The sequence below is a fragment of the Anthonomus grandis genome, chromosome 5 (genome assembly GCF_022605725.1).
Source record: "Anthonomus grandis grandis chromosome 5, icAntGran1.3, whole genome shotgun sequence".
NCBI lineage: Eukaryota > Metazoa > Arthropoda > Insecta > Coleoptera > Curculionidae > Anthonomus > Anthonomus grandis.
Window position 1 is genome coordinate 2,991,620 of NC_065550.1, and position 10,800 is coordinate 3,002,419.

The window sequence follows — 10,800 nt, forward strand, 5'->3', positions numbered from 1 at the left end:
ATAAAATCTATTCTTTATTTCATTCATCTAAATTTTTAATAGCTTTTAATTGATTGCATTATAATATGATTTAATTTCGATTTAACATTAGTTAGAGGTTTATTTTTGTCATTTAAAACTGCATTCACAAATATAGTAAATTCCTATAAATTATATATAATAATTCTAAATAAGGCCTAAAATCTAAAATAAAAAAGTATTTAAATTCTTATACAACATATGCATATAACTATGTTTTAGATGAGTGACATAGATTGTTCTATAATATTTTCTTGCTGGACAACTTTTCAATAAATGTTCTATTAAAATTATTAGTTAAATTGTCAATTTCTAAAATGTATCCAGGATTGTCGTTAAAGTATGCTTAATAAAATTTTCAGATGCCAAAAATGAGTAAAAAGTCCGCTAAGACGAAAAATATCCAGCAAAAAAAAAAATATTTAGCCAAAAAGTTGGAAAATACAGAAAGCGGTAACAAAGGGGAAAATTTACAAAATACTAGTAAACAAGTACATGTGCAACACAAGTTGCCCATAAACAAGATCTCAGAGGATAGTACAAGTAAGGTAAAATTCAATGAAGTTGTAATAGAGTCTAATAAGCGAAAGTCATTGACGGTTATTGACAACAATGAAGTATTGTCATCAAAAACTGTTAATCATAAAAAACAAAAAGTTATTGATTCTTTTCAAAAGTTATCCCATACAGGTGAAATTCAGAATAGTGAAAAAATGCAGGAAGACACTACAATCAATCATCCAACCAAGTTTGAACTAGCATTAAGAGAAGGCCCCACCATTGTTTGCAGTTGTTGTTTGAGATTATGGTTTCCCACTTCATGTACAAAAATAAATCTACAATTGCTAAAAAACAAATTTGGAAACCAATTCATTACACAAATTTGCAATGATGGGGTTTTCTTTTGCAAGTCTTGCTCATCAAATATTTATAAAGGACAATTGCCAAAGTTCTGGTCCGGCAATCATAATATTGTTCACCCTATACCAGTTGAGCTAAAAGATCTGACTATCCTTGAAGAAAGGATGGTGTCGGCCAGGTTACCTTTCATGCAAATCCGACAGGTAGGATATGCACGACAGTGTTACATAACTGGCCAAATAGTCAATGTCCCTATAAATATAGATACTTCGACCAAATTATTGCCTAGAAATGTAGAGGAGACACAAACTATTCAGGTTAAGCTCAAGAGAAAAATGAACTATAAAAATGATTATCTCCTGGAAACCATACGGCCCGCAGTTGTTCTAAAAGCGGCAAAATTTTTGTGTCAACAACCTCTTTACATACAAGAAGGCATAAAGCAATCAGATGATTGGGAAAAAAATATTAATGACTATATACGATCTCAAGTAGAATCCTCTGCACAGATCTTAAATGAAGGCTCAAAAGTGTTGGAACTGGATTCTAAAACAGTGTGTAGTGAAAATTTTGAAGAATTGTTCGATAATGCGTTTTTCGAAACAATGGAAGTGCCCCTAGAATCTAAGAATGACGATAAAAATATTCAAAAAGAATCTTCAATTGAAAAAAACAATATATACAATTTAGAGGAATTCTTAGATGAAGAAGAAGAGCCTTTAAATCCTGGGGGCCAAGAAACTTTGCTTGACAAATGTAACCTAGAAAATATCTGTTTTGCCCCAGGAGAAGGTAAAACGCCAATACATTTGATGCTTGACCAGTTTAGCGATGAACTCTCATTTCCTACACTTTTCTGTGGACATGCTAAGCAATTTCTTACAAAATTCTCCTATTCTGACCAGACGAAAATACTACTCCAGCACAAAGACAGGCGATTTGCAAGGACAGACTATCTGTTGTATACATTTAAAAAACGTCAACTAATCCAATTATCCAGTGCAATTGCAACATGTCTCAGAAAAAAGAGGAATGAGGATGGAAAATATACAGCTGGACAAGTAAGACAAGCAAATTTTCTAGACCAGCTGATTCGAAGTGACATGGGATTCCATTTTCTTAGTAGAATTGTAGGTTCACCTGCTTATTGGAAGCACGAAAAGACAAAATTACTGTGTATGATTCGCCAATTTGGAATCCCCACACTGTTTTTTACCGTGTCAGCAGCCGAAACAGCATGGCCCGAATTAATCAAGGTATTAGCACAAGTTGTTGATCAAAAAGATGTTACTCTAGAGGAGGCCGCGAGTATGCCCTACTTAGAAAAAACTCGCTTAATTAGAACAGATCCGATAACTTGTGCCAGATACTTTGATTATCGGTTCAAACTGCTATTTAAATATATGAAGAGTCAAAATGGACCCTTTAAACAAAATCCCATAGAGCATCATTATTACCGCATAGAATTTCAACATCGTGGGTCTCCTCATGTTCACGGGTTATTGTGGTTATCAAATGCTCCAAAATTCCAAGAAACACCAGAAAGTTTCAAAGAGTGTGCCGAATTCGCGAACAGGTATATTACCTGTAATAGTGATTTAGAAAGTGTCCGTGATATAATTCAGTTTAATACGCATCATCATTCTAAATCGTGTCAAAAAGAAGTGCGGGGATACAAAGTTTGCAGGTATGGTATCCCATACCTTCCAATGGATAAATCGGTAATTCTAACGCCAATAAAAATTGACAAAACCAAGGAAGCGGATTTACGTAAGGCCATGTCTGAAAAGTTTTTAATGATAATGCGTAGGCTTAAGGATAAACCAGATTTATCATTTGAAAACTTTTTGGCTGACCTTGTTATGTCTAAGGATGAGTATCTTAATGTTATACAGCACAACATTTTTAAAACCACTTTATTTTTAGAAAGGCTGCCAAAAGATGGTTTTATTAACAACTTTAATGCTGAAATGTTCTCCATGATGAAGAGCAACATGGATATTCAATTAGTTTTTGAGCCATATGGTTGTTGCACCTACATAGTCAACTATATCAATAAGTCCCAAAGAGGTGTGTCTGATATTTTAATGAAGACTATGGAAGAAATTAAAAAAGGTAATTTAGATGTTAAGGGCAAACTTAAATCTCTTGCAGCAGCTTTCTTAAATGCGAGCGAAGTAAGTGCCCAGGAAGCCGCCTACAGCGTGTTACAACTACCGATGCATGACACCTGTACCTCCTATGTATACATCCATACAAATCCAATCAGGGAAAGGACAAAAATGTTGAAACCATTAGCACAACTTAAAGAAATGGACAATGACGATCCCAATATTTATTGTGATGGTCTTATAGAACACTATGAACAGCGGCCTGATGAGATGGAAAACATATGTTTGGCTGAGTTTGCGGCCTATTATGATTTCTTTAAGAAACAAGCAGAAACAAAGGCTAATGGTTTACCCTTAAAAGATGGAAGTGGCGTTTTAGTTAAAAGGGGTCATGCTAAAATTTTAGCCTACCGTAGTTATGGACTTCAGCAAGACCCTCTTAACTATTATAGGGAACAAATAATGCTATACATCCCATGGCGAAATGAAGTGGATGAAGTTGAAAATGAGAACATTGATCAACAGACCATATACAAAGATCGATACCAAGAGATTGTTGCAAATCGACAAAAGTTCAATGTCTTAGATGAACAGGTAATCGACGAAGCTCTGAAACTTGCCGAAGACCGATCAAATCAATTAGACGATGGTGGATTCGGTGGAGAAATAGATGATGAGTTTATGCCTTATGGACTAGACAACCCCATTTATGATCCATTCAATCACATCATCGATAAAAAAGACGACGAAGCGCCAGTAAAACATATCGCTTTCCCAACGCCTCATCAGATAAGCGATTCAGAGTATGAAGCCCTCATAAGCAAACTGAATCACAAGCAGTATCAGTTCCTTAATGTCGTGCAAGACAGTCTAATTGAAGGGGAAACTTTCTACTGCACACTTAGTGGTCCAGCAGGTACAGGCAAAAGTCACCTGATTACGGCAATAACCCAGTCGTTATTGCGCCATTTCAACTCAATACCGGGAAATAATCCTGAAAGTTTAAAAGTGTTACTTTGTGCGCCTACAGGTAAAGCGGCATTTAATATCGGGGGTATAACCTTACATGCGGCATTATCGTTACCCGTTAGTCAGTATGGTGAAGAACTAATTCCTTTACACCATGACACCGTTAATACTATATATTGTAATTTGTATGACTTAAAATTAATTATCATAGATGAATATTCCATGGTTGGCGCCAGATTGTTTGACCATATTAACAGTAGATTGCAGCAAATCTTTAAATCTGACGCCATCTTTGGAAATATTTCAATAATTTTATGCGGCGATAATCGTCAATTACCCCCAGTAAGGGATATGTATATTTTTTGCCCAGTAAAAACAAATCCGTATAAAGAATTATGCGGAACGTATCTGTGGGATCATTTTAAATATTTTGAACTTTCAGAAATAATGAGACAGAGTGAAGATAAGTCTTTTGCAGTTGCCCTCAATAATATGGCGTTTGGTAAAATGACCGACGAAGATGTGCAATTGATCAAGTCCAGGGAAGTCGACAGTATTGACCAAATTCCTGAAGACACTATGCATTTATTTTGCACCAATGCAGAAGTAGATGCATTCAATGAAATGAAACTGTCTACATTTAAAACCGAGCGAGCCGTAAGTCAAGCCAGAGACGTTATCAAAGGGAGTTGCTCAGAACGACTAAAAAATTTATTTCTGGAACACGCAAAAAGCTTAAAAAAGGGGGAGAGTTTTGGCCTAATGTTAAATTTAATATTGCAGGTAGATGCCAAATATATGATTTCAATGAATGTGGACACCAGTGATGGAATAGTGAATGGTGCAACAGGCATCCTACGTCAAATAGACTATGACCGAAGTAAAATTCCATTCAGAGTGTGGATGGAGTTCTTCGATTCCAAGTCAGGCCAGGAATGCCGCAAGAGAAACGAATCCCTTAGGAAGTCTATGGGTGTGTTATACACTTGGACGCCCATAGAAAGAGCTGCCAGAGCTGTTAAAATTCAAAAAGGCAGCAATGTTCACGTTGAGCGTCTTCAGTTTCCTCTTGTAATCAGTGAAGGAATTACAATCCACAAGAGTCAAGGTGCCACCTACAAACAGGTGGCTGTTCACATTGGAAATCGCATGACGAGAACCAGTACCTATGTTGCTTGTAGTCGGGCCACAAAGCTAAGTGGCCTCTACATCATTGGTAAGTTTAAGGCCCCTAAACCGGCAACCGAAAAGGATGCTGCTTATAAAGAACTGGTAAATATGCAAGAAAACAAACTTATAACATCCAGGTATGACACTCAGTATCTTAATGATTCTAATGTCAAATACATTATTGCTTATCAAAATGTGCAAAGTCTACCAAAAAATTTTAATTTTATAAAAAATAATCCCATTTTTAAAGACGCACATTTCCTAATTTTTGTTGAAACCTGGTTATTTAAAAAGAAACAAAATTTAAAAATAAATGATTTTGAAGTGTTTGCCAACCTGAATAACGATCAAACTGTAAGTAAACCCTTTGGCATAATTTGTTTCAAGAAAAAAAATGTATCAGCAAAAATAAAGTCAGTGAAAAAATACACCAAAGATTTCTGTGGTATAGTGTTTCAAGCAATCACATTTTACTTGAATGAAATTTATGTCATAGCAGTTTATATTCCCCCAAAATTGAGCATTGCACATGCTAAATTTTGTTTGGAAGAGATTATTGATCAACAAAGTGATATCCTAATCATCGGTGATTTTAATCAAGATATTATCAATCAAAATGAAAATGGTTTGAAAAATTGTTTAATATCTAAAGGTTTAAGTTGCAAATTGAGTGTTGGCGAATCAACTACAAAATCAAAAACTCAAATTGATTGGCTTTTTAGTAATTTTAATAATTTGAGTTACAATATTTACAATACTGTGTATAGTCACCATAAATCACTAGTGGTTAGTATTTATGATAAAGGTTTTATTCCCAAGCAGGTAAAAAACGTTGATAAAAATAAACAATCTACAAAAGGCTCTACTGAACTAAAATTTAATACCAAGCAAATGCAAATTTTACCAACACAAAATTCATTGGGTATCTCTACTTACCAAAGTGTAGAAGATAATAATGACAATATGGTAGTAGATATTAGTTCAGATGACGAAAACAACCCCAACTTATTTACTAAACCGCCTGCTTTATTAAATACCGATATGGTATCATGTTATGCAAATAGCATCGTACAGTCATTTTTATGTTTACCTGAATTTCGCTTTTCCATTTCAAAGCGAAATACAGCGCTAAACAGTATTCTAAATGATATTATGCTGACCAAAATTAATTCCACATTAAAAGTTCGACAATTGGTGTCTGGTCGAAATGGTGAAAATTTTGCTGTAAATCAACAAATGGACGCTCAATCATTTTGTCAATCTTTAATCAGAAGATTAGATGCAGATGATTTTAGCATTTTCATAAAAGCTAATGGTCATGAACTTTTAAATTGTCAAAACTGTAATATTAATATGAATGAAAATGAACAAATAATATACACTCATTTTCTTTATTTTCCTGAAAACTGTGGCAATTTAATTGATTTTAATTCAATGTTAATGCTAAAAGACTCTGATAGATTATGCCTATACTGTAACAATAATCTAAAAACACGCTCAGTGGTTATATGCCATAAATATTTGGTAGTATGTCTTCAGAGAATTGGCCCTCAAGGGAATAAGATAAATACCAAATTTTACAATTTTGCCTCTGAAAGTGTTATTTTGGATGATCAAATATTCCGAGTAAAAAGTGTTGTTAAGCATCATGGAAACACCATTGGATCTGGTCATTATACATCTATAGTTAATTATAACGATCAATGGTGGAAATGTGATGATAATCGCATAACTAGAATATCTGGGTTTGATAACACTTTAGAAGATGTATACTTATTGCTCTTAGAAAAATGCTAAATTTTCTTAAAATACTAGGACAAACCTATTTAACATAAACAAAATTACAAATGAGCAAAGTAGTATTCAAATAGTATGAGCAGTGAGTTTTGCATTGCAAGCAAATAAAACATCAGTTTACTCACACTTCTAGCTCAACATGCATCCAGGGGTTATCCGGCCCGACTGTAACCAAAACTCTTGACGCACTTCGATTCAGATACTAGGTTATGATCTCCCGCCCCCCAAAAGATTTCACTACGTGATATCTTTATATATTAGAGTCATCTTATGCGATAAGTGATTAAACCTAGCTTAATGGCCAATTTGTTATAATGCATGTAATTACTTATTGCAATGGGTGACGGATTTTTCATTCGGCGAGGCAACTTTTGCTATTAATAAGTCTTGAGGTATCAAAAGTCGGAGTATAAAGATTAGTGAGTGGTAAATAGTAGATAATTGTAGAAGTGCCTTGTGCTATTGGCATGGCTTACTATTAATCATTCGCTTTCTCAATGAAAATCCCTTTTCTAGTTTTATATATATTTTTAAATATATATTTAAATATAAAAGTCTCTCTGGGAGAGTAAACTATACAATTTCATATTTATCTGTAAAACATATAATTTTGATATGTGGCTACTAAGCACAATTAATTCTTTAATTTATATTTCATGGTTTATTTTCAATGTGATATGGAAATGTATGGTGTATCTGTAAAAATAGCAAATCAACAGACCATGTCTGTTTTGTTTAAATATGCTATATTAATTTAAACCAGCATAACCTCGTAAAATCAGTTTTCGTTATAAATGTTCATGATATAAATATGAGATATTATTATGTTAATTTATTAAGAATTTTTTAGAGAAAGTTGATGTAATTAATTCGCGATTTACAAAAAACTGATTTTCGCTCTGACAAGTGCCTCTCAAGTCCTGGATGATTCTTAAACAAATAAAATTCTTTTTTCAGCAACATTATCTTCTGATTGTGACAAATGTTTTGTCATAGTAATTTAATATTTTTTTATCATATATTCTTTATTATATTGTATTTAGGAAATTAAGATTGAAGACGATATTACTACTTTGATACAACTCTGGTACCGCTCTTTCCAAAAATAGACTGCCAACCTGTGGAGAATATAGGTAAACGTTGCTTTCATATAATTTTTTAAAATTAATTGTCTAATTATTACAGAAAAAAGAACCTACGAGAGAAATATATGCCCTATACCCGCCTCCTCGACACCCTACCCTTATCCGACGGCTACACATACTATATTAGCAGAGGCCGCCGCAGAAGAATTTACCAATACTAGTGTTTCTGAAGAGAGAAATAAAATGGAGTAAAAAATTTCATAATTCTAGATAATTTTATAATTACGTTTTCTCATTGTTGTTGTAATAATTATTTTCCCTTTCGCTGTCAACTTATGAAGCCTGAGGTTTGACTAAAAATTAAATAATAGATTACAAATAACCAATTTCGAATACAGTAGATTTTTAATTCTTAATGCTTTTTGTTTGTGATTCCAATATCATTATTTTTATATTTTGTTAAGATATAATTATATATAATATATACGTGTTATTACTATAGAGTTTTATTGCATTTCAGAAACACCAATGAACATCACATATACAAATATATAAATGATCTTCCATGGAAGCTCTAGATTTATGATGTTTAAATATCACAAACATTTTATTTTTATTTTTTGTTCACTCAGATATATTACAGAACAACCTAACGGAAAAACTTCTTTGAGACTCTCTTTTAAAAAATAAAAACTATTCAATCATTTATCAACACATCTCTTACCAGTAGTAAGTATGAGTTAAAATTATCTATAGAAACGCTCCACTTGCTTACTACAAAAAAATAAAGTTTAATGGATTTTTTATTTATTTACTTATGAGAAATTGGAAGCTACTGTGAACATTTGTGTATTGTCAACTTAGAACATTGAAACGTTTTCATTGTTCTAAGATTTTCATTGCGTATTTTTATAGCGTTTAGTTTAATTCAATGAGCAATATACAAGTATAACACAGATATAGCGCAGTCGGTAGCCTGCCTTTAGGATATTATTAAAGTTAAAAAACCCTTTCACACTTTTCTCAAAAGACTTTCACTTTTAGAATAATACAGGCAATCCAGTATAAATAATAAACTATTTATTTGTTTTTTTTTATTAAAAAATAATAAAACGCAACAACTTATCAAGTCCAGTGCAACGATATATTAGAATGGTCACCCGTCAAAACACCATCATTCCACCTGCCAAACAATGTAAATAGAAGGTGGATGACATTGTTTGGCAGGTAGAATGCTGGTGTTTTGACGGATGACCATTCTAATGTATCGTTGAACTGGACTTTACTATCTACATAACTATAACTTACATACTATCAATAACTTATTAAATAACTTAACTATAACTTAACATAAATAACATAAAAAATTACATAAACATTAATAAATAACATAAAAAATTAAATGAATCTAAAATTAAAACCTACTCTACCCTCCCCCTTCCCCTGCCACGACCTCGGCCCCTCCTCGAGCCCCCTCGCCACTGGTACCCGCTTGTAGTGGCCCCCGTGTGCTTCAGCACGGCGGAGGCCACCGAGGCCATGGCGTCGGTTACTACCGACAGTAATACTTCTAAAAAAAAATAATATATAACAAACCTTAATCTATATAAATTTGAAAAGAAAATTAATATAAAAAAGTTATATATTACTTTGTGTATTTAGAACCGATTGTTCCCTCCGCTCTAGCCTTTTTCTTTTCCAATTCCCTTTTCCCCTTTGCCTCCACCTATTATTGTAGTTTTCCTCTGTAACAAAATAAAAGATTTTAATGTTTTCTGTGGCAATTGAAAGGAAAATTAAGTGTCAGTATTTCAGAGGATTTTATACTTACGATTATTGGGTTGGGTTGGGTTGGGGTGGATTTGGGTGGGTTGGTTCGGGTTGGGCTGGCTTGGGTTGGGTTGGTTCGGGTTGGGCTGGCTTGGGTTGGGTTTATTCGGGTTGGGTTGGGTTGGGTTAGTTTGGGTTGGGTTCGGTTTTCTCTCCCCAGGTTCTGACTAGATATTCAATAAAATATAACAATTCACTTATTTAAAATATAGTCTAAATTAATTCTTACCGGTCCACACTCCATGAGTGCCTCCAAACTTTCGGCAATTTCGTCTACGTTCATGGCGACAAACTCACAAAAAAACCCAAATAAAACTCAAATAACGGGTTGTTAGGGACGCTGTTTGTAACGTTCACCTGAAGTTACCGTTCGTATTGTATTGTTTCTAAGCTTTCTAGCTTTTTTCCTTATATTGATTTATTTCATTTACAGATATTTGAAATATAAGACACACAACGCGACTATATAACAAATTATGGTTCTTTGAAGCATGATACCCCAACAACTGGTCCTCTCTTTCCTTGGCAGATAAACGTTGGTACACCTGATAATTTTTGTTTTTTTTTCAGAATTCCTTTATAGCCATTCACAGACAAGACCTAAAGGTTCCAAACTGGTCCCCACGGACCAAAAGTATAGGAGCGAAGCGACTATACTTGTTATATAGTCGCAGACTATATTATGCACGCGAGGTCGGGCCCGAAAAATCGTGTTTTTTTGGAAATAAAAATTCATATCTTTGGCTGTATGGCTAGCGAAACGATGAAATTTGGCATAGGGTCTCTCAATACATTGGGAATGATGGATCCGTAATTGAATTTTTTTTCCGGTACCACCAAACGGAGTGGTACTTTCTCAAAGTCAAAAATTCGTAAAAAAATGGGTCAAATTCCTTTCAGACGCGAGAACTCAAATAAAAAGCCTTTAAACGACTTGAAATTTTTAGGACATAAGGGTC

General features: G+C 33.8%; 3 protein-coding genes across 4 annotated transcripts in view; 2 read left to right on the forward strand and 1 right to left on the reverse strand.

Annotated features, from left to right (window-relative positions):
• LOC126736137 (uncharacterized) overlaps nucleotides 1-2,833 on the forward strand; it is a 34,195-nt gene extending 31,362 nt beyond the window's left edge. Inside the window, exons 2-3 of the mRNA XM_050440366.1 lie at nucleotides 381-2,755; nucleotides 2,806-2,833. Coding sequence (XP_050296323.1) covers nucleotides 381-2,755; nucleotides 2,806-2,833 — 2,403 coding nt within the window. The remainder of the gene's footprint in view (nucleotides 1-380; nucleotides 2,756-2,805) is intronic.
• LOC126736193 (uncharacterized) lies at nucleotides 440-8,279 on the forward strand. Of its 2 annotated transcripts, XM_050440445.1 has the most exons (3): nucleotides 2,848-5,175; nucleotides 7,970-8,059; nucleotides 8,112-8,279. In XM_050440445.1, exons 1-2 carry the CDS (start codon nucleotides 2,850-2,852, stop codon nucleotides 7,975-7,977), a joined length of 2,334 nt encoding a protein of 777 aa, XP_050296402.1. In that variant the 5' UTR covers nucleotides 2,848-2,849; the 3' UTR covers nucleotides 7,978-8,059; nucleotides 8,112-8,279. The 2 variants fall into 2 exon arrangements, with proteins under 2 accessions (XP_050296401.1, XP_050296402.1); XM_050440444.1 differs by lacking the exons at nucleotides 7,970-8,059; nucleotides 8,112-8,279 and adding an exon at nucleotides 440-566 and having other exon boundaries at nucleotides 2,806-7,531.
• An 811-nt stretch (nucleotides 8,280-9,090) lies between these two features.
• Nucleotides 9,091-10,176, reverse strand: LOC126736196 (sporozoite surface protein 2-like). Its single transcript, XM_050440447.1, has 4 exons — nucleotides 10,071-10,176; nucleotides 9,843-10,008; nucleotides 9,661-9,756; nucleotides 9,091-9,581 (listed from the first exon to the last, which is right to left on the reverse strand). The coding sequence occupies exons 1-4, from the start codon at nucleotides 10,122-10,124 to the stop codon at nucleotides 9,433-9,435; spliced, it is 465 nt and encodes a 154-aa protein (XP_050296404.1). The 5' UTR covers nucleotides 10,125-10,176; the 3' UTR covers nucleotides 9,091-9,432.
• Between the last annotated feature and the right edge of the window lie 624 nt (nucleotides 10,177-10,800).